Raw genomic sequence first — 26,273 nt, forward strand, 5'->3', positions numbered from 1 at the left:
TGAACCGTTGAAGACCTGGTATCTGAAGGCTTAGATGAGAGTGAGGATATCAGAGGAGACATTCAAGGCTTTTATATAGTTTTCTGTCGCCGCAATAAAGCTGGGCTCAGACAACGCGTATTGATGGCTTAATTTCTTCCTATTCCGTCTCTTGATATATACATACCACAATTAACTGCCCGTCAGATGAGATAACCACGGCGATATCTAAAGGCATAACCTCGGCTTTATCGAGGCTGTGCAGGAGCAAGGAGCCCTTCAACAAGGGAATGGTTATGGGTAAGCACTCATCTACAAAAGCAATGCAATAGCTGTTTTGGGTATGTCTATATCTAGTAAGAGGGAAAAGGTAAATTATAAAGTGAGCCATTGGATCTGTTCCATGCCACTAGAACATTTCTAGACATTACTGGTAATCATGTCAATGCAGGATCCCCTTAACAGATAATTTTTAACTCTGTGAACATGTATGCTAGCCTGATAATCCAGTGTGTATGTCCGCTAGATGCTCTGACTTGCCAAATCTGCCTGTGAATCTCTCGCTCGACTTTCCCCTAATTGCAGGTGCTTAGGACTGACTTGTGCACCATTAACTGTGACCAGTGCATGCGTAATAAAAATAGGGTTTCTAATCTGATTTATATTGTTAAAAATAGGCTGCATGTGTGTCAGATAGTACCTCATCTCTTGTCTGTTCAAGTTAAGGGACTCTACGAGCTAAAGGTTTTTGGCTTCAATGGTGGTCGGGCCTGCAAAAGTACAGGCTTTGGAAAGAAAACAGGGCTAGATTTTCCTTCCTGTCCCTTTTATTAGATTCTTGTATTCAATTTTAAGATGGATACGGCTTAAAATCGCGTTGTTAAATTTCACGGTTCGGTTTAAAGTCAGGAAAAAATGCCCCTGTAGTACTCCAATGTTCAAGGAAAAACAGTGGAAAAGCAATCATGGGACCAAGCTAGGATGAATGCTGCTCTATAAGTGCGTCTGCCTTATCCAAGAGCAGAACTGCGTTGAAGTGATGGGCGACTTTGGATATTATCAAGCCGGTACTCTAGCGCTCGAAGATCCGCGTGGACAACTGTCAGCTCGCCGGCAGATATCTGGACCACTTTAGCAGAGACACAGTATGGTAGCGTCGGAGCTCTGAACTTACAGAGTCAAGAGGAAGCATGGACTTGTCTGCGGTCGGCTTAACCGTGAATAGGCTCTGACAGACCGGCCCTGCTATTGGTCGTTCTCTCACGCGGTGACAGGACAACTGAATCTTGGGAGGTAAATCAGAACCCAATCATTGGCTTTTGAGGTGGGGATTTCTCGAACAGTTGTTCTAGAAATACCCACCAAGAAATCTATGATTGGACCAGAGCTCCCTGTGAGCACACGGATGCCCACCACGCCCCCGCCTCACCTCCAAATTAAAATAGGTTGACGGGCACTCGGATACCCACAGAACCTCTCCTGGGTACAAAGTGCGGTACTTCTCCACAATTGCTCGAGTCTGATATACTTCATTCTTCAACTGCTTGAATTTGCTACTGAAATGGCCGGTGCTGATGATGTTTGCCGTGCGATAGAGACCCTGATTCAATTGATACGTCCATATGACATGGGAGTTGCAGACCTAGTCAACACTTTATTCACTCCAATCAAACGCGGTGATATCCATGAGGGCTTAACGGAGCTTAGAGGCCGTTTGGGTCGAGCTGCTGATAACCAAGCAACTGGCAAGCGATCCAATAACAAAGAATATACGGCTGAAGAGCTCGAGGAAGAGCCTGACGAGGAGTCCAACATTCACGGGGAATCCAATCGAAAGCTCGACAGTGAGGTCAATCATGAAGGGACTGACACTAATGATGAAGTTGGATTGCCGAGTGTGGAAGACGCCAACGTTGTTGAAGACGGAGACGCCAATGCCAATGTGGAAACAGCCCACATCGAAGATAAAGACACCAACGTCGAAGACACCAGCAATGAAGACACCAATGCAGAAGATATCGACGATGCAGTCACCAATAATGAAGACACCAACCCCGAAGACACCAACGTCGAGTCCAATGCCACCCAGTGCAGCACTGAAAAAAGGCCTGATTGTGAAAAGACCAACAGTGAAGGAACCACCAACCAAAAAATCAAAGAACACCCAATCTACAAATCTTTCAGTAGAGTCCCTGAGGAACGCGCGGAGGAATTCAATAAAACCTATCGCAAAGGCCGCCATCATCATTTCTGGAATAGGCTGTCCCAGCTCGACAGTGGGCCTGTCATCTCTCAGTTGGTGAATGCTCTCAGAAACCGCGAGTCCATGGATGCCTTGGCCCAGAGGCTGCTGGAAAGAAGATTATTCGAACAGGTGGAATACTTTGAAACACATACTGAGGTGATTTTGAACAGGGGCGAGTCAAGAAGAAGCGCGGCTCTGCGCAAAGCCCTAGGACGTGCTGCTACAAGAGGCGATTTGTACAAGATCGAGCGCGGGGAGAAATTTTCATTCTTCGAACTGATTGATTTGTTCCGAATCTCGGTGCCGCATTGGACAAGGTAAGTCGACATTCTGGCAAACTTCTCTTCTTCGATACGGATGATCTGCAGATGGCGGAATATGTCGAAGCCCGATGCTAAAGCGATACGCGATCAAATAAAGGAGGCTGGAGAGGAATCCGCTACAGGGACATCGGCTACAGAGCTCTCTGAATGTCTTCAGAAGATCTACGATTGTCTACCGTCTCTGAGTTCAATGAACGGCCGAACACCTGAGGGACCGATTCCGAGTGCCGCAGAAGCAGTGACATCCCATAAGCGGGCAGCGAATGATTGCCCCCCTGCGAAAAGACGTCGTCTTGATGTTCATCCGATAGATTGTTTAGCAATATTGGAACCTGGAGGTAACCAGAAGGTTCAGTCAAGTAATTTTATAGACAACGGTATGTCCTGTTCAGGTATATCGCAGGATGCCTCCACTTTACAGGACTCCGGTTCCTAATTCAGTGCAACAGACAGTAACTGCGACATCGACGAGATTATAGCCAAGGCCATAGAGGGGATTGACGCTGAAGCTGAGCCTCGATATACACCAGGCATAGACGGCTACAGATTCAACAGTGGCTTTGCGATCGATACTGGCCCCAGGGTCCCTCAGCCTGCATGCACAGATGGTTACCAGAACAATCGACCCCTAGAGGTGGTGAATGTCGAAGCTGAACCTCGATATGCGCATGGCAATGGTTATAGATTCAACAGTGGCTTTGTGGTTGATACTGACCCTAGGGTCCCTCAACCTCCATCAGATGGCCACCAGAATGACGACCTCATAATGGAGGCCTTAATAGAGATGATTACAGATCACGATAATCATTCCGCCCCAACACACAAGACCGTGACGCAAGATCCCAATGGAACTCGAACCTTCAGTGCCCTGTTACCGCGATATGAATTAGGAAGAGAGGGCGGCTAGTATGCGAAATAAACGTTAATTAGAAATATGTCCTCAATTTAGTACAATTGCCGGGTATCCTGGTTGGTCGATAGGACTCGAACAAATCACGTCAAATCGCTTGGGAGGGGTCGGGATTCTTGGGAGGGAAAGCTAGGACGCAGTACAGCGAGCCGGATATAGTGATCTCATTGACGAAAGGGATAGGCGCCGACTCCGGACTGAGCGGGCCACCGTTTAGGACTCGAGGCTCAGGCATTCCTGGTATCAGGGATACTGGGATAAGCAAGGCCGAACTAGCCGTCAGTTGCTTAAGGCCCGTCCCCGTTAACTTCCAAAGTTGCAAGTCATGACCGTCCAGCGCCAATTCCGACGCGAAGGCTTTCCACAGAGATTCAAGTTTCAAGTCAATGCAGACTGACGTATGCTCCGTTCGTTTTGACCACCTCGCGTGGGGAATATAGTTCACAAGCTCATCCATGATGTCTTCTCCGCGTTCCTCAAGGCAAAGTGAAAGGGCGGGCTGGAGGATTGTTGGAGTGTGGAGTGTTGATAAATACTGCACGACAGAAGTATTTAGCAGAGACCCAGTAATGTATTAAATGACACCACCTACATTCGCTTTCGTGATATGGATATTCCTGGCCGACTTCTAGTCTTGAGGCAATTTGAGCTTTGAGGTTTGGGAATTTCAATTTCGACTGCTCGAGTTTGTAGAGTTGACTTGTGCAGGAAGGCAGAGCAGATGGAGGGGTCGATGCGGGGGAGGGTTGAGTGCTTACTCATCTGCTGGAGTCTGGAGACCAAGAGTCGGATGAGTAAGCTAGTCCACATGACCCACTGTCTTTTCATCCTCAAAACACAGCATGAGACACACTAGATGTCTTTGACAAATACGGAATGGCCTGGTATCACTCACCTGAGCTTCCACGTACAAGAACCCTGCTAATCAACCTCCAGCCCGGCGTCTCCTCCAATCGAGCAATCCATTTCTAAATGGAGCACAACAAGCTACCGAATGGGAACCAGGTTTCTCTGCCGAAGAGTAGCCAGTGATGGCAGTGAGGACACCATTGCTAGATGGAAGGATGCGGATGGCACGCTTGGTCTATTCGAACATGATGGCAGCATTTCGACAAACGAGCAACCATGCAATGACCTCGTTTACCAAGCCGGCACCTCCTCTGCCGTCTGGGAAATCGGCTCCGAAGCTATCTGCAAGGTCAAGACCTGGACGCCTGGTATGGAGATGGAAAGTGATACGCTCGCATTTGTCAAGGCCAAAGCTTCTCACATCCCGGTTCCGGAGGTAATCTACGCGTGGCTCGATAAGAAACTGCGTAGGACATATCTTATACTAAGGCGTATACAAGGAAGCACACTTCAACATGCTTGGGGCTCTCTTACTCCCAATCAGCAAGACACCGTGGCGGATATAGTTGCACAATACTGCTTTGACTTGACAAGAGCCACGTCTAGCAGACTTGAATCAGCAAGAGGGTGTGGTGTTCTTGAACCATTTCTTCATGTCCCAGCCAAAGAATCGCACCCGTCTTGGGAGCCGCGACTATTGGGACCTATGTCTGCCGAGTCTTTCATCCAATATTTACGCAGAAGATCGGACCTTCAACCTCCGCCAGTGAATGAATTCTACTTCTATCACGCGGACCTTAGCCCAACAAACATCATTGTTTCGGAAAGTGGTATGGTTCTGGGGATCCTGGATTGGGAGTCCGCTGGCTATTACCCGGGGTTCTGGGTTTCTCTAAAGCCCTACATGAGTCGCGGGTTCTTACTCTGCACGGAGGATTCTCGCTATGCCTGGGCCGATGCGTTGATTGAGAAATTATCCGACAAGGGGTTCACGCTCAAGCAGGAGCATATCGACTGGTACAAAAGCCTGAAGCGGGAGTACTTTGATATTCAAGATTTCCTTGCTTCCAATTGAGGACTGCCACCTACCCTTGTTTGCAATTGTCACGCTGCGCAGCACCAGTAGGTACTAGGATTGTTGAAAGCGCAATAAGGGCGTCGTTCGTAGTCCGAGGGGAGAGCAATGGGAGAATTCGCCATTGAGCTGGTAGGCCGTCAACAATAGCGCGAAGATTCTTGCTCCGTGGTCAGAGAACTGGATGTGGCTATATCTACACCTCCGCCGGAACAGCACCCTCGAATGCTTGGGGTGAGATAATGCTTGGGGATGATACTTGCAGTGGGGCACAAAAGGCCAATATGGTAATAATACTAATGATCCCCGGCGAGTTGACTTGGAAATATATGCCTGTCGCCCTCTGCAGACCGTTTGGTACCCGAGCTAGATCATGGACCTGATTGATTCCCCATGTACTTCTGAAGACTTTTCCATCCCGTGTCTGACTAGCAATTCTACCTGTCTTGGGCAGCTGTGTGCGCCTCCATGTTCGACAAGGCAATTTAGCAAGCCATATCGTGTGATTGGCGGCAGGTGTGGCGGGCCTATGAACACCTATACATTGTATTACTCGAGTTCTAAAGCTCGTCCACTTATGGTGCTTGTCAGAACTCATTCTCATCCATCCAAGCACCCCACGCCTAAACGCATAGTTATGACCACCAGGCTCCGTACTATGTATCGCTGTTTCCCCTCGGGTTTAGGCTTAGGTTTATTATTACCTCCGCCTCGGTCATCGCTTGCCGCTGCTCACATTGAACAGCAACGTACCCACTTCAAAGCAGCTCGCTGGCGAAGTTAGGGTCGGTAACCCCCTAATTCAACCACTGTGACCTGTAGTTGACCAAGATGTCCTGAACCTATAAGCTACGTAGCCTAACTGCTATATGAAAGGTGGTGGTGAGAGCCTTACAGAATGTTGCATTAGCATCGTGGGTTATTGCTGTGGGTATGGGGCTATATGCTTTGGCAGTACGCAGGACGGCTGAGTCGGCTATATGTGCTAAGGATACATGGCTGCTGCTCGCCTTATTGAGATTACTCGTATTCTTGAGATTGTTCAGAGATGCCAACGTTAGACAAGCAAAGAACAGGCTGGAATATACAATACTAACTGTCAAAAGTCAATACAGGCAGTGCAAAGATACCTACTTAACAAGGAATAAAAAAGGAGACCCAGCAGTAGCTGTTTGTACAGTGCAGCATATTCCTTATTTCACAACCCAGAATTGAGCCACGCAACTATATATAAACACCAAGCATTATAAGACTAAACAGCCAAATCACAAACGAAAACAAAGTATAAAAGCGCCCAGACTAAAAAAAGTGTGAACCCAGTATAGTCAGGCTCTCCGCCATCTCCCAAACGCTCGATCGATCTATTACTTCCTCGACCGAAATAGCATGACCTTGCCGCTGCCAGTACGCCGCTAGAAGACCCGCTGCGACCAGATCGCCACCGACAGCAAAGAAGTCCGAGTCGGGACTCAGTTGAACATCTGGGGATCCAAGAACAATCCTCCAGCTGTGATAGATGGCATCGACCAAGTCTCGATAGGGGCTCTGCGTTGACATAGCGACCTGCCCGTTTCCAACCCCATTGCCGTTATTCATTGCACTAATGGGAGCTGGTAGAGGAAGTGTAATCTCGCTTTGCGTCCGCTCCAACGACACCCGTGGGTTGGATCCTGGCGCCGTGTGATCACAACAGAATCTCACGATCGTCTCACAAAGCATGTCCAGCATAATCGTTGCAGCGCTGTTCCCTACTGCCCGCGATGACGTAATAAGGAGGACCTCCATGTTCTCGTCATCCAGCGGGGTAGTCTTAATCGCGACATCTGCCTCATCAGCCGCCGGGCAGAAATCGCCAATAGCGTAATCTCTGCCATCTAGAGTGACGGTATCGATCTGCTCGATATTCTGGTGCTGAACGATGCTGCTGAAGCGGGTTGATGGAGACCATGGACTGCATTCCCGGACGAGCTGGCGCATGCCAACGCTCTCGTGGGACATGCTGGCCACGTGCTGGGATTGAATTTCGCCGAGGAGAGTGGGGATAGTGGTTGTATCGTCAATTGTGGCGCGCACAGGAATGATATTCAGGCAGGCGCCGATGACGCGCTCCATGTCTGAGCCGGGGATGTTGCGGCCGGATGTGACGTGGCCGAAGACAACGTCCGTTGTTCCAGAGAGAGAAGTCAGCACCGTTGCCCATGCGGCTTTGAGGATCGTAGCAAAGGTGAAGGCTTTGCTGGAGTGTGAGGGAACGGGGATCGTGCGGGTCAAATGGAGATCATAGACGTTGCGATAGTCGGGTTTGGTGTGCGCGACCACGTTTGTCATGCTTGAATAAGCCAGCAGCTTTCTCCAGTAGGATAGAGATTCAGTCTTGCTGGAGTTTTCAATGGCGGTTGCATAATGAGCAAAAGACACTTCGGGGGAAACTGGATGATTAGTGAAAACGGTCTGCAATGTCTCCCAGATCTGTGGCAGACACACGCCATCGTACTGGGCATGCGACATTCGCAAAATGACGCGGTGGCGCTCTTGGTTGCCGACGAGAATCAGCTTCGTCAAGGGAGCTCCAAGGCGAAGGTCCGAGGCAATGTCGCTTTGCAAAAGCTCAGCACACACGACGTCAAGCTCTCTGTCTGTTTCGTGCCATTGAATTTCTTGCGATGGTTCCTTGAGCACGACTTGGTAAAAGCGATCATCATGTGCTGTGAATCTGGTTCGGAGGATTTGGTGTGCGCCCAAGAAGCGCGTCCAGACGTATTGAATGTGCTGTGCGGTCCATGGTATGCTGCCTGTGCCATCGAGGAAAAGATAGTTGACCAGACCACGCGTAGACATCATCGAATGGGTAACAGCCGAAGCCTGGAAATCTGTGGCTGGTAGGACATCTTCGATGTTATCGAGACTTGTTTTGACGTCTGCTGCAAATCTGACCGCGAGACTGGAATCGGACACCAGTGAAAATGGCGTGTAGGGCGCTGCCTCGTTGTAGGAATGTACCTTCGTGTACATGCGAGCAGCCATGTCCGAAAGGATCGGGGCCTCGAAGATATCCTGAACCGAGAGATGGAACCCCTGCAAGCGAGCCTGGCCAACAAGCTTCATCGCGACTATGGAATCACCTCCAGACCTGAAGAAATGATCGTTGGCGCCAAAGGTCGCTGCCTCAATCTGCAAAACCTTGGCCCACAAGTCGCGCAGTTGGAACTCAGTCGGCGTCGTGGGCTCTTCCTTGATACGGCCCTGATCTCCGAGAGCATATTTTAAAGTGTCGTCCGGTGATAAAGACAGGACGAGCTCACGTAACTGCTTGCGATCCGCCTTGCCGTTCATAGTCAATGGCACTCGGGCCAACGGAATGAACAGGGAAGGGATCATGTATGATGGCAAGGACTTGGTGAGAGCTCGCTGCAAGCAGAGCAACTCATCGTGCAGTTCCGGGCCCATCTCCATGATTTCAGCCTCACCACTGCGGTTGCTATAGTGCAGGAAAGCAACCACTTGCTGACGCTCGGTACCAGGGTCTCTCACAGAGTCTACAGTCGCATGCGCTAAGGAAGGCAATGCGCTTCGAATAGCGTGCTCAATTTCGCCTAGTTCCACTCGTTGACCGCGCACCTTGACTTGCGTATCTTTACGGCCCGCAAATCGGATTGTACCGTCCTCGTTGTATCGGACCAGGTCGCCGGTTCGGTAGAAGACACGACTACTGTCGACATTAAGACCGGCGGGAGCCATGGCAGCGGCCCAGGAAGGATTTTTGATGAAGGCATTTGCGGTCTTTTCCGGGTCTTGTAGATACTCTCTCGCGACGGTTGGGCCTTCAAGGAGTAATTCACCAACGCAACCAATGGGGGCCAACTGATTGACATTTTGCGGGTTTGCTATCCAGTATAGCGCACCAATGGCTGCACCCAGGTTCGCAGGATCACTGCTTGCAGTTGCCGGGGGCATTCCGGAACAGTATACGGACGTCTCAGCGGGACCGTAACATACAATGAGGTCAAGGACTTTGTGCCACTTTGCAATCGTGTCACGAGTTGATGCCTCGCCACCGAGTACTAGAGTTCGTAGGGAAGGAATGTCGTTCGCGGGAAGCAGACTGGCCACGGTTGGAGTCAAAAAGGCCCAGTTGCACTCAAAGTGATTGATGGCTTCCGGGAGCGCATTGAGGCGGTCATGCTCGGAGGGAACGCAGATACAACCGCCTCGCTGGAGAGTGGTAAAAATGTCAGCGCAGCTCACGTCGAAGGTATATGCGGCGAATTGCAGCAGTCGTGTCTCTGGACCAATGCCCCATCGCTCGCCGTGGGCTTTAGAACTAGAGCACAGCGAGCCATGCTCAATCACAATGCCCTTGGGCTTGCCGGTGCTACCGGAGGTGAAAAGAACGTATGCGGCATTCCGTGGATGCAACTCAGGAAGAGTCACTTTCAGCATTTCAGCAGAGGATTCGAGCTGCTGAATGAAATCCTCGGACACGATGACTTGGTGGATGGAAGTTTCGCCCCCCAGAATCCCAGCATGCTGAGGAGCACAAAGAAGAATCGGCGCCTTTGAATCCTTGACGATAGTCTCCAATCGAGCCAGAGGGTGCTTTGGATCGAGATTGACGCAAGCGCCGCCTGCCTTCATTACAGCCATTTGCGTAACAACTGCCCAACGTGATTTATCAAAGCACATGGGGACTAGCACTTCAGGACCGACACCAAGGTAATGGAGGTGCTTGGCCAGAATTGTGGAATAGTGATCAAGCTCGTCGTAGGTAAGTTGACCATCCCAGGCATCGACAGCGAGAGCCTGTGGCCGCTGGACGACCTGCTCTGCGAAGATCCGTGGAACTGTGGATTCAACGATTTCAGGATACTGTCGGTTCCATTGTATCACCTGTTCTCGGTCCTTGTCACCGAACATATGGATCTCTCCGAGAACCCGGGTTTCGTTGTCGCGGGCAGTAAGCTGATTGACCAGACATTCGAAATGGTACAGAATATTGCGGACTTGCCATGTCGTGAGAATCGCCTCATCATATCGTGTTTCAACATGCACCCTATCATCGCCAAGGTAGCATTCCACTATAAGAGGGTAGCTATCGAAATCCTTCAAAGGAAGCTCCACTTCATCGCACCCGAGGAAAGAACCCTGAGTAGTGGCGGCATCACTTAGAGGTTGAATGACGAACAGATTTTGAAACTCGATCGCGCGTGAGCATGCGCTGTTGATGCTGGCGATGTTTTGTAGTCCGTAATGCTCATGGGGGATCATATCTGTGGCCTGTTGCTGAATTTGATGGAGGAAGGCCGCTACCGTGATGGATGCAGGAAGCTGGACCCTCACAGGCACGGTGGTAATGAGAGGAGCAATGATTTTGTCAATGCCTGAGACATTTCCATTGCGGCCGGAGAGGGTCGCACCAAATATGACGTCGTGGGAGTCGGCATAGAACGACAGGAGAAGTGCCCAAGCGGCGCGAAGAATAGTGGTCTTGAGGACATGAGAAGGGAAAGAAGAGGGCAGGGGGAAGGAGTGCTGCGTAGAACCACGGACAGAGGGACGATAGGTTGGGGAAGGGAGTTCAGGGAAGCTGGAGGGAGTTTGACCGTCCAATTGCCTCATCCAGAAGTTCCGGGTTGTTTCAGCGCCAGTCTGTAACATGTGCTTAATGAAAGTATTAAAGCCGGGCGTTGGTGGGCAGGTTCCCTGTTCGTATACCGCTTTGACCTGGTCAAAGACCATGGGAAGGGACCATCCATCGTATACGGCATGGTGAGCAGTCAAGACAAAGTGGCCGTCTAATGTGACTCCATAGCGCACTAATGTGGCTCCATGTGTCATTCCTTCTTTACTATCCTTCACGAGGTATTGCTCCAGTGTTTCGGTCTTCCGCCAATGGATTCTTTCGCCGATAACCAGCTGTAGCAAGCCAGTGTCAGAGGTTGGCACCAGCCTGGTACGGAGAATTGGGTTTTGTTGCGAGACGGTTTCCCACGCAGCTTGGAGGCGAACAATGTCTATGGAGGGGCCAAGCTTGAGCACTCGACGTAGGACATATGCGCCTGGGTTGAGCATCGATAGAGTCATCATCCCCTCCTGTAGCGGAGTGGAAGGGTACGCATCGTCTATCGTTTCGAGCGCAATGCCGTACTGAGCAGCAACATCTGCCAAGGCAGACCGATCCGAGAAAAGAGCGAACGGTGCTACTTCATGCGTTGCCTCGCCTTCCTCCGTGGCTTTGGAGCGTGACTTGTCTTTGGCAGATAGGGCGCTGGCGAGATCAGACAGAACCGGATAGCGGAAGATATCAGCAACCGCCAAACCAAGACGATCTGCTGCAAGGGCTGCCATCTTCATCGCTGCGATCGAGTCCCCACCAATCTGAAAGAAGTTGTCGTCGGCATAGATTTGGTCGAGGGGAATTTTGAGGACCTCGTTCCACAGTTTTTGCACCTCCTGTTCCATACCCGTCCCGGGGGCTCGACGACTGCCTTGCTCTTGCAGCGAGTATTTCCTGAGCTCAACTTCCGCAATCAAGGCTCCTTGGCTGCGTAAGAACGACCTATCGAGCTTCTTAGCGGACGTTGTCGGCATCCAGTTCGTAGGCAGGAAGAGGGATGGCTGCATGTATGAGGGGAGAACTCCAGCAAGCGCGCTCTTCAACTGGCCGAGTTGATTTGATGTCTCGGGAGACATGTCCGCAAACAAGCTTTCCTGCTTGGGATTCGGATCTAGACAGATGAATGCTGCTAAAAGGGCCTGCTGCTTATCCCCATGTGGAAGGATGACCTCGGCCGCAATCTGTGTGTTCACAGGAAGTTGTCTTTGAATCTGGTGTTCAATCTCAGAGAGCTCAATTCGCTGTCCGCGCAGCTTGACCTGGGTGTCTTTTCGACCAAGATACGTGATCGTGCCATCGACGTTGTAGCGAACCAGGTCTCCAGTCTTGTAGAACCGCCGTGGCTGGGCTTCTTCGTCATCGCCGGACGCGAAATTTGGGTTGGTGATGAAGACTTGCGAAGTTTTCGTCACGTCGCCCAAGTATCCACGCGCTAGGGTACCACCTTCAACGAGTAGTTCTCCAATTGATCCAACAGGGGCAAGCTGGTGGTGATTAGTAGGACGAACAATCCACGATCGCGAGCTAACAGCTCGCCCCAGAACATCATGACGTTGGGCTTTGCTGGCAAAGGTGTGCATGACACAGAACACACACGTCTCTGTAGGGCCATATCCATTCATCAACCGCATGTTGTCTCTTGCAGCCCATGTTCGGATGTTGTCTGCGTCTAGGGCCTCGCCGCCAAGGATAACAGTGGATAAAGTCGGGACCTGGTCTGGGCGGAGAATGCGGATGACGGAGGGAGTCAAGAAGGTTGTATTGGCTTGGAGACGACGAATGGAGCCGGCAATGTCGCTCATCCTCTCCTGTTCAGATGGAATGCAGATGCAGCCACCGTAGGCCAGGGTTGTGAAGATCTCGAGAATGCAGGCATCAAAAGTGTACGCCGCAAATTGGTACATGCGCGTGGTGGTGCTACACCCGATCTCTCGACCATGGTGGATTACGCTTGTGCTCACAGCCGAATGTTCCACCACCACGCCTTTGGGGACCCCTGTGCTACCGGAGGTGAACAGAGTGTAGGCAATATTTTCTGGCGATGCGGATCTGGTACCCATCAATTCCTCACCAACCTTCCTTAGCCACATATTGGAAGAAGCCGAGACGATTAAGACCCTTGGAACCAAGTCCACAATTTTCTTCGATGTCGTTAAAGACGCCAGAGCTAGTGGAGATCCTGTCTGAGCAATAATTGCAGCTAGTCGGTCGGGTGGATGAGCGGGGTCCAGTGGTACAAACCCTGCACCGGCCTTGAGGATACTGAGCATGGCAACAACAGTCCAGATGGACTTCTCAAAACAGACGGGTATCAGGTCTTCGGGCCCGAGACTCATGTCCAAGAGCACGCATGCAAGCTGACTTGCATGGTGGTCAAGTTGAGCGTAGGACATGTTTCCGTCCCATGAGGCAATTGCAGGCGCACCGGGACTGGATGAGACGCTACGCTCAAACAAAGCATGAATGCATTCGTTGATGGTGGGTGGAAGAGTGGTATTCCATTCTGAGACCAGGTTTTGATGATGGGACCCGAAGAGGCTGGTTGTGTCCAAGGTAGAATCAGAGTTGGATCCAACAATTGACGAGAGAGCTGCTGAGAGTGCGTCAGAGACATTGGCCGCATGGAATGGGGAAAGCCGTGATGTCAAGTAGCCCAGATGGATGGTAAATCCGCGATCATTGTCTGTAACATTTACCGTAATGTCATACTAGTTGAGGGTTATTACGGTTGAACAGAAGGTATATGCGTGTACACTCACCTCAGTCGGATCCTCGCCCTCAACATAACTGAGCCGTACGTCCTCCATTTGTAGGTTCTCCACGTCACGCCGTTGGAAACTCACCACGGTGTTGAACAGCGACTGGCTAGAAAATCCAAGATGATGCTGAATTTCAGCGAGACCAACATGTTGGTATGGAAGGATTCGGAGATACTCTTCTTGCAGTTCCCTCAGCTGTTCAACTACCGTCTTCCGTCTTATCCGGTCCATGGTCAAATCCATTGCGCAGACCAGCATATTGATGAATGGGCCCACTGCGTGCTCGATGCCAGGCACCGGGATCTCCCGGCCTGCAGTAAGGTAGCCGAAGGAGACTTTCTCCTCTCCTGTGTAAGAAGATAGAACGAGCGCCCAAGCCAGTCTCATGATATTCGCCAGAGTAACGTCATGTTGCTGGCAGAAACGGCGTACCCGTGCAACATCAGGCACTAGAACTGGGATTTCTTGGACCTCTTGGACCTCGCTCTCAACTTCGGTCGCGATCAACGGTGGAAAGCTGCACGGCTGTACGTCTTTCAGGTGATCAGCCCAAAAAGCGAGAGCTTCGGCTGAATCCTGGGATTGGATGTAGGAAATATATTCGCTATAATTCATCGCTCGGGGCGGAGCAACCCGACCAACGTAAGCAGAAACAAGATCGTGGATGAGAACTGACATCGCGGTTCCGTCAATAAGGGCGTGATTAATGTCTAGTCTGAAAAAGACGGTTCCATCGGTGGTTTGCACTACCGCGAGTCGATGTGGTGGTTCATTCGAGACGGCCGGCAATGGTCTTAGCTGGCGAAGCATCTCCACAGCGTCTGTGTCAGAAGTGGCATTATCCAGGACGAGCGACTTGGCCTGATGGCGTCGCAAAACCATTTGATCGAACGGTCGATCAGAGATGCCTTTCAGGAAAACAGTGCGAAGAATGCTGTGCCGATCGATGACCTGTTGCCAGGCAGACAGCAGCCGGTGAGGATCGGGGTCCACAGAGTTCATGCGCAAGATGGCGTGGTAGAGATAAGCACCTGCACCTTCAAGACGGGCCTGACTGAGGAGAATACCTTCTTGGAGAGGTGAGCAGGGGTAGATGTCCTCGATGGCGTCAATGGCATAACCCAGCTGCGGAAGTTCGTCGTTTTGAAGCCTATCCAGGCGATCATACGAAATTGGTAGTAGCGGATAATCACTTAGAGTCAGAGTAACCTCAGTATTGGCCAACTGTTGGCTAACCTCAACCAGTTCCTGTGTGTAGAAGTCGAGCCAGGCTTCAATTCTTTCACGATGGTGCATTTTCTGGTTGAAGGCAACAGTAATATGGGCTGATCCATCTACTACGTAGACGTTGATCTCGAACAGAGCGTAGCGTCGCACTGCCGGCCCAACGTCGCCTTCGTTGAATGGGATTCGCTGGAAGACACCATCTGCGCGTTCGAGGCCTTGATACAGGCCTAGGTAATTAAACAAGACTTCCACGGGCAGGTGGTCAGCGAAGGCTCTGGATCCGTCTTCGTTGTGATATTTGGAGGTGAAGTAAGACCATCCGCCAGCTGGAAGCTGCCGCCGTTGATCTTTGACCCGGCGGACAGTGTCTAGTGCATTGCTGCATGGACCCGCAGGGACAAACAAGGGAAATATGGTCGTGAACCATCCCACCGTGTCCGACAGATCCACATCAGAAAGTGGCCCGTCCATGATGGGTTGACGCCCGTGGCCTTCATTGAAAATAGCCGGTGGCGCGCGGTTGAAGGCACGAGTGAAGGAGGAAAGAAGGGCAGAAAGGAGGACATCAAGCGGTTCCGTCCTCATTGCTGTGTGGCAATGCGTTAGGAGAAGCGCTGTTTCCTTTGAGCCTATAGTCGCCGAAAGCTGAACGGTATCTTGGTGGAAATTGGGAACATCTTGCATTCCCCAGAAGGCGTAATCCGCTGCGGGAATCTCATAAGGCAACGAGCGTCTGGGGTGCAGGTATTCCGAGGCATATTCAGCCTGAAGTTGCTGCCACCGTTGGAAAGAGAACGGAGCAGAGCCCAAGCTGACGATCTTGCCGGTCAGGATGTCCTCGAGCTCCTGGAAGAGGATGCGCCAGGAGACCAAGTCGATCACGAGATGGTGAGCCGCAAGGAAGATCATGGCCGGTTTCCCTTCTGTAGTAAACAGCTCCACGGTAAAGACGGGCCCGTTCTGGACATCCAGCTGCTCCTGAGCGCGCAATGCAACACCTTTAGCCTCCTCCTCTGAGTCAACGGCGTGCTCTCTGAAACGGTATGACCCAGAGGCTTGACTTGGAATTATCTGGGACCATTCGCCCGAATGCGACTGGCGGAATCGGGCGCGAAGCATGGAATGACGTCGGACGACTTGGTCGACGGCAGATCGAATCTGTTCAATGGAGACGTCGCGGACAAAACGGAGCAAGAAGCTCTGGTTAAACTGACTGGAAAGCGAACCAGTACTGCCCTTGACGATTTCTGAGAAGTACAGCTGCTGGATTGGGGTTAGTCCGAAGGGAGTGTCGAGCTTCTCAGCGATACCATTCGATGCCCGACTTGAGTCTATGCTCTGAGCGCATTCCGCTAATGCCCCAATGGTGCGACTGCGCATAACGTCCTTGAACAGAACCTGGAGACCCTCGTTCCGACACTGTACGACAAGCTGCATGGCCGTAATCGAGTCTCCGCCCAGGCTAAGAAATGACCGGTTGAGGGAGACTTGGCCGACGGGGAGGTTAAGTACGCGAGCCACAATCTGTCTCAGGGCTTCAAATTCACCAGTAGATTCATTAACTTCAGCAGGCCCTTCTGCAATTGCCTGCACGTATGTCTCATGATTCATGGTGTCGACCCAGCGTGAGATAGACGGGCGATCCACCTTTCGCGACGGGGTAAAGGGAAAGCTGGGAGTCACGAGCCAGACGGAAGGTACCATATAGAGCGGCAGCAGTAGGGATAAGTCGTCTTTAATCCGTTCAACCAAAGTCGTGGCCTTGTCTTTATCCTCTGGGCTGCTGAGAGGGCCGATGGCCGCCAAGGGGTCATCATATGCGGTCTCTTCCAGCACAGCGACGACGGTGAGCTTCTTCTTGCAATGTCCAGCTTTTGGCAGAAGAACAACGCATTGTTTAACCAAGGCATTGTTCATTATCGTGCTTTCAATCTCGCCCATTTCCACACGCTGCCCGTTAAGCTTGATCTGGCTGTCCTTGCGGCCCATGTAGACGAGACTCCCATCGGCTACATACTTGACCAGATCGCCAGTTTTATACATTCTTGCCTCTGGATCGACCCGGTTGCGCCATCTGGGCATCGGGATAAATGCTTTCGCGGTCAGCTCCAGATCCAGATATCCTCTTGTCACGAGCGGCCCTTCGATCAGGAGCTCTCCGACGCAACCAACCGGTACCAGACGGTCGCAGTTGTCTGGTTCCGTCACCCAGAGTAGGCATCCATCGCCCTTGCCTATATTCGCAGCCGCGACACCCTCACGCAGAACAGTCCGCGAGGCCATGACCGAGGTTTCGGCGGGTCCATAGGAATTGATCAAACACACCTTCTCTTGCCATTTCCGCGCGAGATCATCAGGGACCGCCTCGCCGATCAACCCGAGCATTTCGAGCGCCGGCACTTCTTCGGCCGACAGGAACAATGCGACGGACGGTGTCAACACGGCATGAGTTATTCCGAGGCGGTTCATTGCACCGGCTAGGTCATTCAGGCGCTCGTGTTCAGATGGTACACAGACACAGCCACCTTTGCAGAGAGTGATGAAAATTTCACTGTTGCTGGTGTCGAACGTGTACGCAGAGAACTGCAGAGTGCGAGTGAAGGGCCCGATGTGTAGGTCGTGGTGATCCATCATGGTGCTGATTCCCTTGTGGAGGACTACAATACCCTTAGGTTTGCCCGTGCTTCCAGAGGTGAAGTTGATCATGGCTGCATTGTCTGGCGAAACACAAGGCAAGATTTGTAGGTCGGCGGAGGGTAACTCTGCGAGGAGCGAGGTATTGACGAGGACGACTTGATCGACAAATGGTCGCACCTTATTACCAAATTCCGCAGAGCCAACAAGAACGGTACGAGCCTTTGTCTGCGCAATGATGCTAGCGAGATGCTGGACCGGATGGGAAGGGCTCGTGGAGACATAGCAGCCGCCTGCCTTCAGCACGGCCAGCATTGAGACAACAGCCCACGCGGATTTGTCAAAGCACAGTGGTACAGCAACCTCTAATTTCACACCCAGACTGACGAGATGGGTAGCCAACTTGGAAGCCAATCGATCGAGTTCCCCATAAGTCAAAGTTGCATCCCACGAATGGATCGCTGGAGAATCAGGATGCATCATGCCGCGTTCATGGACTCTGGTGTGAATGCATTCATTAACAGCCTCGGGGACAAGACCGTGGTTATTGACGTCAAGGATAAACTGCATGTGCTTTTCACCCAGCAGATCTACCTGGGCGATTTCTGCTGTTGGTACTTCAACCAGAGCTGAAAGGATGTTTGTAAAGGTTGAAGCTAGCATGTCGGCCTGTGCCTTGTCCATGAACGTATTCCAGTAGTTAATTGCTACGTCGATGGACGTGTCACTGACTGTAACACTGATCCCAATATCGTACTCGGTAGGGTCACTACCACCCAGGTACTCGATCTCAATGCTGTGATTGTCAGTGGATTCGACCATTGGTCTTTGCAAGGACAGGATGCTATTGAAGAGACCTCTTTCGCCGGAGTGCCCCAAGGCGTGCTGGACTTGCGCTAGGGATGTTTGCTGGTGGGGAAGCGAATTGACAAAGTCTTCGTGCATTTTCCGAGTTATGTCAAGCAGGGTGAAAGAATCGTCAATCTGTGCCCGGCAAGCCAACATTGTAATGAAGGTACCCACCGCATGGTCCAAATCGAGGTCCACTCCGTCGATGTCGCGGCCGGAGGAAAGATAACCAAAAACGATATCCGACTCCCCGGTGTAGGAGCGAAGGACCATTGCCCACACAGTTTGAAAGATGTTGGCCAACGTGACCTCGTTCTTCTTTGTGAATGTTTGCAGATCTGAAATTGTAGCTGGCCCAGTGTGAACATTCAATACCTGCAGCTCTCTGACAGTTGTGGCCGTGGTATGCTCGTCTAGGAGAGATGGGAAAAAGACAGGCTTTACATCTCGGAGGTATGACGTCCAGAATGCCAGGGTCTCCTCCATGGACCGGGCCTGTAATGCTGCAATGTAGTTGCGATATAGGGGCCTTGGGGGAAGATCGCTATCATAAGCCTTGGCTAGGTCACTCAGGATCACTGCCATGGATCCGCCATCAATTAAAGTATGACTGATTTCTAGATTGATGAAAATCGTTTCTTCACTTTGGCAGATGGTCAGACGGTGGGGCGGCGTCCCTTCGCGATAATCCAGGGGGTGCTCCTGAGGGTACTTGAAGAGACTCTCCAAGTCGATTGTGTACTCAATCCGCGGTTCATGGTCATTGAGTACAATCTGGGTGTAAAGGCCGTCTCCCAAGGAACTCTCGACGAAGAACGTTCTCAGAGCCGGGTGCCTGGTAACAAGACGCTTCCACGCTAGCTGGACACGGTCGAGGCGAACAGGGTCCGCGGGGTTCTTCGCACGCAGAGAGCAGACGGCAAAAAACTTGTATGTATCCGGTGCCGTTGCTTGACTGATCAAGATGCCTTCTTGCATGGGAGAGCAAGGATACGCGTCTTCCACGGCGCCTGCGCCAGCATATCCCATATTCACTGCCAACGCGTCCACTTCTTCAACGCCAGCCGATAAAAGGGAGAATCGCTGATTAGCTGACGCGAAGCTGTCTCTGGCTGCAGCTCTATTCTTAGTGTTGAGAGTTGCCTGTGTAGCAGCTTCACGGACGGTCTTGCTCTTCAGAATGTGCTTTACGGCAAGTTGGAGTCCAACCGAGCGAGACCTGGACGAGACCTGCATGGCGGTAATAGAGTCTCCCCCAAGCGCCAGAAAGCCTTGTTCCATGTCAACCTGGCCAACAGGGATATTGAGGACTTGGCTGATAACCTGCTGCAGCTGGGCCTCAGTGGGGTTGCAAATTTGACTATTTCCGCTTGTGGGAGAAATATCGACGTCTTTCGGCATAGCTTCGACCCAAGCATTGATAGCGGAGCGATCCGACTTGCCATTCCTCGTTACTGGAATGGACTGAACAATGAGCCATGCGGAGGGCAGCATATAGCTGGCAAGAAGCAAGGAAACCTGGTGCTGGATTTCCGAAAGAACCTGCTGGATTTCTTTCTGATTACCACTGTCGAGTAAAGCAATAGGACCTGGTTCAGCCGACAGTTGGTCCTTGAGGGCCACCACCGCAACCAGCTTTCCGCTCAAGGGCCCTTGCTTGGGTACTAATGCCAATGCATTGTGTACCTTGTTGTGAGCCAGCAAGGCGTGGTCCACCTCGCCCATTTCGACTCGTTGACCGTGAAGTTTGACCTGGTGATCCCGTCGACCAACAAAATTGATTGACCCGTCTGAGTTATAATGCGCGAGGTCGCCTGTGCGGTACATCTTATTCTGCCTCTGCCAACCCAACTGATCGAACTCGGCCAGCCATTTTGGAGGATATATAAAAGCGGCAGCTGTCTTGGACTCATCTTTCAAGTAACCCCGTGCCACAATGGGCCCTTCAATGAGAATCTCACCAATGGCGCCAACAGCACACAACTGAGAGGGATCGTCCGCTTGCGTAATCCACATCCTTGCGCCGAGACCAAACCCGATATTCCGAGGAGATGCAGACCGCGGCACCCGCGTCAGACCGGTTGACCATACCGACGCTTCAGCGGGCCCGTAAATATTGACAAGGTATGTCTGATCAGCCCACATAAGGACATTCTCTTTGCGAACCGCTTCACCACCTAGCGCCAATGTGTGTACGCCTGGGACTTGCGATGGATGAAGGAGGCTGGCGACCGATGGAGTCAGGTACACGACGTTGGCGTTCAATCGGTTGATGACTCCTGCAAGATCATTAAGTCGTTCTTCCTCGTTTGGAATGCACAGGGTTCCGCCGCTCATCAAACATGTAAAAGTTTCCCCGATGCTCACGTCGAAAGTGTACGAAGCAAACTGCAGAACACGAGCATTGGGGCCGTAGTTCATTGCAGGGCCGTGGGCACGGGAGCTGCTGCAAATTGCGTGGTGTTCCAACACGATACCCTTGGGCTTTCCGGTGCTGCCAGAAGTAAAGACGACGAAGGCCGGATTTCTAGGTGAAATGGAATTTGGCTTGACTGGCTCAAGCTGGCTAGCCAGCAGTTCATGGATAGATTGCGGTCTGAGAACGACGACATGCTGGACAAGACTCTGGAACAATGGTTCGCTGCCTTCGCTCACCACTGCAACCCTGGCGTCGCATTGACGAATCATCTCCTCTCGTCGGGTTGGGGGATGTTCAGGGTCAAAAGCAACGCAAGCGCCTCCGGCCTTGAGCGTAGCGAGTTGGGCGACGACTGTCCATCGTGACTTGGGAAAACAAACGGGAACAAGCGATTCCGGTCCAACCCCTTTGGTAATAAGAATGTGGGACAGGGACGTGGCGAGGCGGTCCAACTCTTGGTACGTGAACGATCCATCCCAAGCGTCAATCGCAGGTGCGTTCGGACGCTGGAAGACCTGCTGGTAAACGAGATCATGGACGCAGGCTTCGATGTCCGGCCATTGCTGGCTATTCCAGCTCGCAAGTTGCGAGTGGTCGTTTTCACTAAGAATATTGATGTTAGTTAATGGAGAATCGTCGCTGCGGGTTAGCTTGTCAATAGCAGAGAGGTAGGTTGCAAAGACATTCACGGCCATCTTGTCGGACAAATAGGCGGTCAAATAACGCAGAGTAAGAGCTATACGCCCTTTGGAGACCAGTACATTGATTGAAATGTTGTACTCTGTTGGATCCCGCTCGCCAACAACCTTGAAACCGATCGTCTCGTCGGCCGTCCCACCATATATCTCCTCCCCTACAGCGCTTTGAAGGGACATGATCGTATTGAACAGAGGCCGGGACATGCCCAATCTATGCTGTATCTCCGCAATTGAACAGTGCTGATGGGTAAGGCTCTTCAAGAAATCATCTTGCGTCTTTCTCACCGCGGTCGAAACGGTGCTGTCAGCCGTGAATTGAGCTCGGTAAGTGATCATATTGATAAAGACCCCCACGGCATCCGTAATGTCTGAGACAGGGACATCTCGACCAGCGGTCAGGTAGCCAAAGCAGACGTCATCCTGGCCAGTGTACGCCTTGAGCACGAGGGCCCAGGCGGTTTGAAAGACAATTGCGGGGGTGACATTGTGTCTTTCGCAGAAAGAATGGATGGCTTTGGCGTCATCCAAGTCAACCGTTAGTTCATGTAGCTTATTCTCGCCTTCCGTGTCGTCGTTAAGAATGGGAAAATGGCATGGAGAGGCAGCCTCTAGATAGCTGGCCCAGTAGTCTAGAGACGCCTCGGTCGGGGTGGTTTGTAAGTAGCGAATATACGGACTGTAGCGTACGGCTTTCTGTGTATCCAGCAGGTCTGCGTATGCCCGGCTGAGGTCTCGGAACAGGATTAGAATGGAGACGCCATCGATGAGGGCGTGGCTGATGTCGATTGTGCAGAATGTTTTGCCGTTGGCCGCGGTGGAGACAACGAACGCGACTGGCGGTTGACGAAGGGCGTCATCGCGACTGAAAGTGTCCAACGCCCTCCAAACAGCCTCCTCGTCAGGATAGTCCGAGGTGTGGAATGTTCCCTGGCCATATTTCAGGACCAGTTGATCACAGAGGCCGTTGTCGGTGGCAGAGTCAACAAAGATGGAGCGCAGTGCAGGATGGCGGGCGGTCACGTGCTGCCAAGCCATCCGGAGCCGGTCAATCTCGACTTCTTCTTCCCCTCGGACACGAACAACCTCACAGGTGATCCGCAGTTGATACTGTTCAGGCGCTTGTTGCTGAGTGAGGAGAATGCCTCGCTGTACAGCTGATATTGGGTATAGGTCTTCCACTTCCTCGGTGTCGAATCCCAGCTCCGAGATTCTCTCGGCGTCAAGCGCGATCGCTGGTCCTTCTGCGGGCAGCTGAGTTCCCTCGCTCTCAATCAATCGCAGCGCCAGGTCACTCAACGTCGGACTCTGGAAAATATCTTCAATCCTGACACTCAACCCCTTTCGACGCAATCGGTCTAACAGCTGCATGGCCTGGATGGAGTCTCCGCCGTTCTGGATAAAAGATCTATCCATCCGGACTTCTGCGGCACTGAGGAAGCCCAGAATCGCGCTGCAGAGAATTTGGAGCTCCCGTTGTTTCTCTGTCAAAACTGGGGCATCATCTTCGTGGATTTCTTCGTGCCGCCCGGTGAGTAGGTTGAACTGCTCGGAGGATAGCGCTGCTACCCACCGGTCCGCCATCTTTCTGTCCTGCTTCCCGGAGACCGTCAACGGTACGCATTTTACAGGAGCCCAGACGGTTGGCTGCATGTAACGAGGAAGTTGTTTTGAGAGGGCCTCTTCAACAACCTTCAACTCTGTCGTTGCGGCCTCGAAGTCCTCTCTCTCCACTAACTCAACAAAATCCCCTTCCGTGCGGAAATGCTTTAATGAAAGTACGGCCGTCAGCTTCGCTTTGCAGGGTCCCTGCTTAGCCAAAACCACAACTGCCTGTTCCACTAGCGGGTGAGCGACCAGCCGGTTTTCAATCTCTCCCAGTTCAATTCGGAGGCCGCGCAGTTTAACCTGGTTGTCCTTGCGTCCAATGAAATGCAAACTGCCATCCGCATTAAAGCGAGCGATATCTCCGGTTTTGTACAGTCGTGAGGTGTCTGTAAGATCGCCGCCAGTCCATTTTGTTGATTGCAGAAAGACAGCCTGTGTTTTCTCCGGTTCGTTCAAGTAACCTCTGGCGACAATGGGACCCTGAATCACTAGTTCGCCAGGAGCCCCAATGGGCATGAGCCGGTCGTGGTCGTCCTTGCTGACGATCCAGCAACACCCGCCTAGTGGATGGCCGATGTTCGCGGGACTCGTCGTAAGAGATAGTTGAGGGTTTCCTGTCGCTGCAATCGAACACTCACTTGGCCCATATCCATTGGCGAGTCGAAGATGAGACGCCCACGTCAGAATATTTTCCTTCTGCACGACCTCTCCCCCAAGAACTAGGAACTTCAATGATGGGACCATCTCTGGGCTCATAAGGTTCACGAGCGACGGTGTCAGAAAAGCCCATGTTATGCCAAATTGCTGAATACATGCTGCAGGTCCTCTGGCCCGCTCCGAGTCATTGGGAATGCACACGCAAGCACCGGTTATCAAGGAAGTGATAATTTCGAGAATACTGACGTCGAATGTGAACGAGGCAAGTTGTAGGACTCGATCAGCATGCGTCATCTGGGACGCCTTTTGCTGGGCCAGAGCCCCTGTGAGGAACTGACGATGTTCCACAACGCAGCCCTTTGGTTTGCCTGTGCTACCGGAGGTGAAAATTATGTAAAGCGCATTTGAAGGAGCGACAGCGACTCGAATTTCCTCTGTTACCGAGGGCAGTGAGTCCACAAACGCTTGGTCAATCTGCAGCACCTCGCCGTCAAACCACTTCCACAGTCCGGAGTATTCCTCAATCGTCAATATCAATTTGTTGTCTACTTGGCTCCCAATCTCCTGATGGCGCGCCGTAGGGTGCGACGGATCCAGGAACAAAATGGTACCTCCAGCTCGGATCACCGCCAGCATCGCGACAACTGCCCATGCGGACTTGGGGAAGCACAACACGACAATAGACTCGGACTTTACACCCTTCCCTTGCAGATGAGCAGCAAGTTTCCCACTCAGAATATCGAGTTCGCGATAGTTCAGCGTCAGCTCAGAGGTGTCCACCGCCGTGTTCAGTGCTCGCTCATACACTGTTCGCTTAAACATAGAGCCAACGCACTCGTCCACGGACGGTGGAACGCTGCTCCATGACTGCATTTGCTCTTGCACCTGAGGATGGAGCAGGTTCATCTCGCGTAGCGCGAATGAAGGATTAGTTCGCACCTCCCTAATTATCTGTTTAACAGTTGCAGCCACAATCGACGCATATGCCGCACCCAAATGGTCGGACTTGTACAATAAGTCCAGGTGCACTAGTTCCTCTCTGTCCAGGACAAGCAACACAACATTGAACTGTCCAGATCTGTTAGTTAGGCAGCATCATGGTCAGCACACAGAGAGACGGTCTTACCTTGTCTAGATGGTTTAAGCCGTCAAATTTCTCATTCGATTTGATCATACAAATACCGGAGTCGCATGGAAGTTCAGACTCGGAACCGCTTGCTCCAATATGCTCAGTACTGATTTGAATCCTCTCTGCCAGATGCGTGAAGGGCAGCTCATCGTCAACTTCCGTGGTGAAAAGATTACATTGCAGCGCTCCCTCCTTCTGATGCAGCGACACCGCGCAAATGCTTTCATCGCCTGTAAATGTCTTCAAGACGATTGCCCAAGTCGCCTGAAGCAAGGTCTGCATCGAAATCCGTTCGTTGAAGAGTAGGTCTTGAAACTGGCTCTGGGATTGCACATCGATGGCGATCCGTTTGACCGTGGGCGAAACCTCAATATCGTCTCCATCGTCGCGCAGGATTGGGAACTTGCAAACAGGCACTTCCGTGTCCATTCTCCCTTCAGTGCTTCCGTTCATTCTGGCTCGAAAATTATGAAAATAACTATGGTACAAAAAGATGATCGAGGTCTGTGGCAAAGGTCGCGCTACAGACCATTACGCGGATTATAATGCTAAATAGCCTCATCCTTACTCTCACACTCTGAATCCTGTCCGCCAGAGGCCTCTTGCCAGCCGCTAAGGACCACACCAGAGACATTTCTTCAACCCACTTGACCGGAGTCGCTAGCTTTGAGCTGAGCCTCCAAAATTTGTCTCGGGGCGACTGTTTTCGAATCGCTTCCTCGCACCTCGATTCGATAGTGCCAAGGCACGCCGGGCACTTGGGAGAAGCAACATCAGCGGTTGGTAAGATCCAGCCCCTGATCTAATTTGGAGACATGGCAATAGGCTACACCTAGCGCCGGAGAATTTCTGGTGGATCAAAGTGACGCTGACTGTATTAGTGCGCTACAGTACACGATGTATTGGCTAGTATGGTCATCCACGCTAGTACAACGTATCATATACGCTGTATACGCTGTATCATTCTAATACATACCGTACAATTTTGCGCCCAGCTCACTGCAGAAACGCTCGGTCTTCACGCTATTTTAGCAGCACCCGCTCTGGACTATGGCTGCGTATTCATCGTGGTGTCAGCACCGAGACAACAAGCTGAGAGAGGCCTGCCCCACGCCCGAGTTCAGATTCTGTCTTGCTAGTCTGAAGTCACGCCATACAGGATTGGGGTCCAGTCGTCCTTGTCTCTCGGTGACTCATGTTCGGGTTTCAGCCCCATCTGGCGGACAGACAAGCGCAGCAGTCCGACGGGGCAGTGGCGCCCATCTGTCCCTGACAGAATACTACCTCAATCTATCGAATAT

At 51.7% G+C, this 26,273-nt stretch overlaps 4 protein-coding genes across 4 annotated transcripts; 2 read left to right on the forward strand and 2 right to left on the reverse strand.

Annotated features, from left to right (window-relative positions):
- Positions 1–1,540: 1,540 nt before the first annotated feature.
- DSM5745_09074 (uncharacterized protein) lies at positions 1,541–3,454 on the forward strand (the record flags this gene model as incomplete). The annotated part of the gene is made up of 3 exons (XM_026751090.1): positions 1,541–2,541; positions 2,593–2,924; positions 2,997–3,454. The coding sequence occupies 3 exons, from the start codon at positions 1,541–1,543 to the stop codon at positions 3,452–3,454; spliced, it is 1,791 nt and encodes a 596-aa protein (XP_026600176.1).
- A 91-nt stretch (positions 3,455–3,545) lies between these two features.
- Positions 3,546–3,914, reverse strand: DSM5745_09075 (uncharacterized protein; the record flags this gene model as incomplete). Its single annotated transcript, XM_026751091.1, has 1 exon — positions 3,546–3,914. One exon carries the CDS (start codon positions 3,912–3,914, stop codon positions 3,546–3,548), a length of 369 nt encoding a protein of 122 aa, XP_026600177.1.
- Positions 3,915–4,333: 419 nt separating this feature from the next.
- DSM5745_09076 (uncharacterized protein) lies at positions 4,334–5,381 on the forward strand (the record flags this gene model as incomplete). The annotated part of the gene is made up of 2 exons (XM_026751092.1): positions 4,334–4,341; positions 4,394–5,381. The coding sequence occupies 2 exons, from the start codon at positions 4,334–4,336 to the stop codon at positions 5,379–5,381; spliced, it is 996 nt and encodes a 331-aa protein (XP_026600178.1).
- A 1,244-nt stretch (positions 5,382–6,625) lies between these two features.
- DSM5745_09077 (Nonribosomal peptide synthetase 8) lies at positions 6,626–25,425 on the reverse strand (the record flags this gene model as incomplete). The annotated part of the gene is made up of 4 exons (XM_026751093.1): positions 6,626–6,633; positions 6,698–13,703; positions 13,755–24,911; positions 24,970–25,425. 4 exons carry the CDS (start codon positions 25,423–25,425, stop codon positions 6,626–6,628), a joined length of 18,627 nt encoding a protein of 6,208 aa, XP_026600179.1.
- Positions 25,426–26,273: the final 848 nt, after the last annotated feature.

The sequence above is a fragment of the Aspergillus mulundensis genome (genome assembly GCF_003369625.1).
Source record: "Aspergillus mulundensis strain DSM 5745 chromosome Unknown scaffold_11, whole genome shotgun sequence".
Classification (NCBI taxonomy): Eukaryota; Fungi; Ascomycota; class Eurotiomycetes; order Eurotiales; family Aspergillaceae; genus Aspergillus; species Aspergillus mulundensis.